Genomic DNA, 1137 nt, shown 5'->3' with positions numbered 1-1137 from the left:
AAAAAAAAAAAAAAAAACAAAGACAAAGACAAAGACAAGGATAAATACCAGCAATGGTTCCGTTTCTGTTTCTATGTGTGTCTCCTCTTTTCAGGTGTATGCGCTTCACCCCACAAAAGAGAGACGCTATCTCTCTCTCGCTCATTCGGCTGTCTAGCTCAGACACCAGCAGCTCACGTACACCTTTGTCTGGCACTGCAACACATATACATATATATATATATATATTTATATTTATTTATTTTTTATCTATTTATATTTTTATTTATGTTTATGTTTATATCTGTATATTTTTGCTTTTGTTTTTATTCAGTTTTTGTTTGTTAGGTGCTTAGGGTTTGGCTTTGTTTGTAATATATGTATTTATATTTATCTATTTTTTATTTTTCTCTATATATGTATATATAAATATGTATATATATATATATATATATATATATATATATATATATATATGTATGTATACAGAGAAAAGGAGACAGATAGAGAACTAGGAGGAGACAGATAGAGTAGGAAGGAGACAGATAGAGAGAAAGGAGACAGATAGAGAGAAAGAGAGAAACAAATACAAAAAAAACAAATAAAGAGACAAAATAAACCCTACAGAGACAAAGTAAACAAAGAAAAGAGACAGAAGAAAGGAGACAAATAAACACAAACAAAGAAAAAACAAAAAAAAAATAAACACAAACTGAGGAGAAACCGCAGCAGAAGCAGGAGACAGAAAAAAAAAAAGGAGACAGAGACAGAGACAGATGAGAGACAAAGAGACATAGTACAAAGGAGACAAATAAGCCCTGCATCTATATCGTCCTCAGCAGCAGGAGCAGCAGCAGCAGCAGCAGCAGCTGCTGCTGCTGCTGCTGCTGCTGCTGCTGCATTCAGTGCCGCACGAGCCCTTATAGGCCTGCGTTCGCCGCCGCCGCAGCCGCCGCCGCCGCCGCCTCCGCAGCAGCAGCCGCAGCAGCAGCAGCAGCAGCAGCAGGAGCAGCAGCAGCAGCAGCAAGGTGTCTCACTGGTGATGGGGGGCGGGGGCACCTCTGCTCTGCCGAGAGAGAGAGGGGGAGGAGACGATCCCGGGGCCATGGGATCGAAGGCGGGGGAGTCGAGGTCATCGCTCTCGTCAGCCCACCTGTT

The 1137-nt window shown here is 41.4% G+C and overlaps 1 protein-coding gene across 1 annotated transcript in view; it reads right to left on the bottom strand.

Moving 5' to 3' along the window:
• EMH_0018190 (uncharacterized protein) overlaps positions 1-1137 on the bottom strand; it is a gene marked incomplete at both ends in the record, with an annotated part of 7741 nt that overhangs the window by 3857 nt on the left and 2747 nt on the right. Inside the window, one exon of the mRNA XM_013501068.1 lies at positions 1017-1132. Coding sequence (XP_013356522.1) covers positions 1017-1132 — 116 coding nt within the window. The remainder of the gene's footprint in view (positions 1-1016; positions 1133-1137) is intronic.

Source organism: Eimeria mitis, genomic scaffold, assembly GCF_000499745.2.
Source record: "Eimeria mitis Houghton genomic scaffold, Emh_scaff626, whole genome shotgun sequence".
NCBI classification, from domain to species: Eukaryota; Apicomplexa; class Conoidasida; order Eucoccidiorida; family Eimeriidae; genus Eimeria; species Eimeria mitis.
The sequence above is the reverse complement of the archived record's forward strand: the minus strand, read 5'-3'. Positions and strand labels throughout refer to the sequence as shown.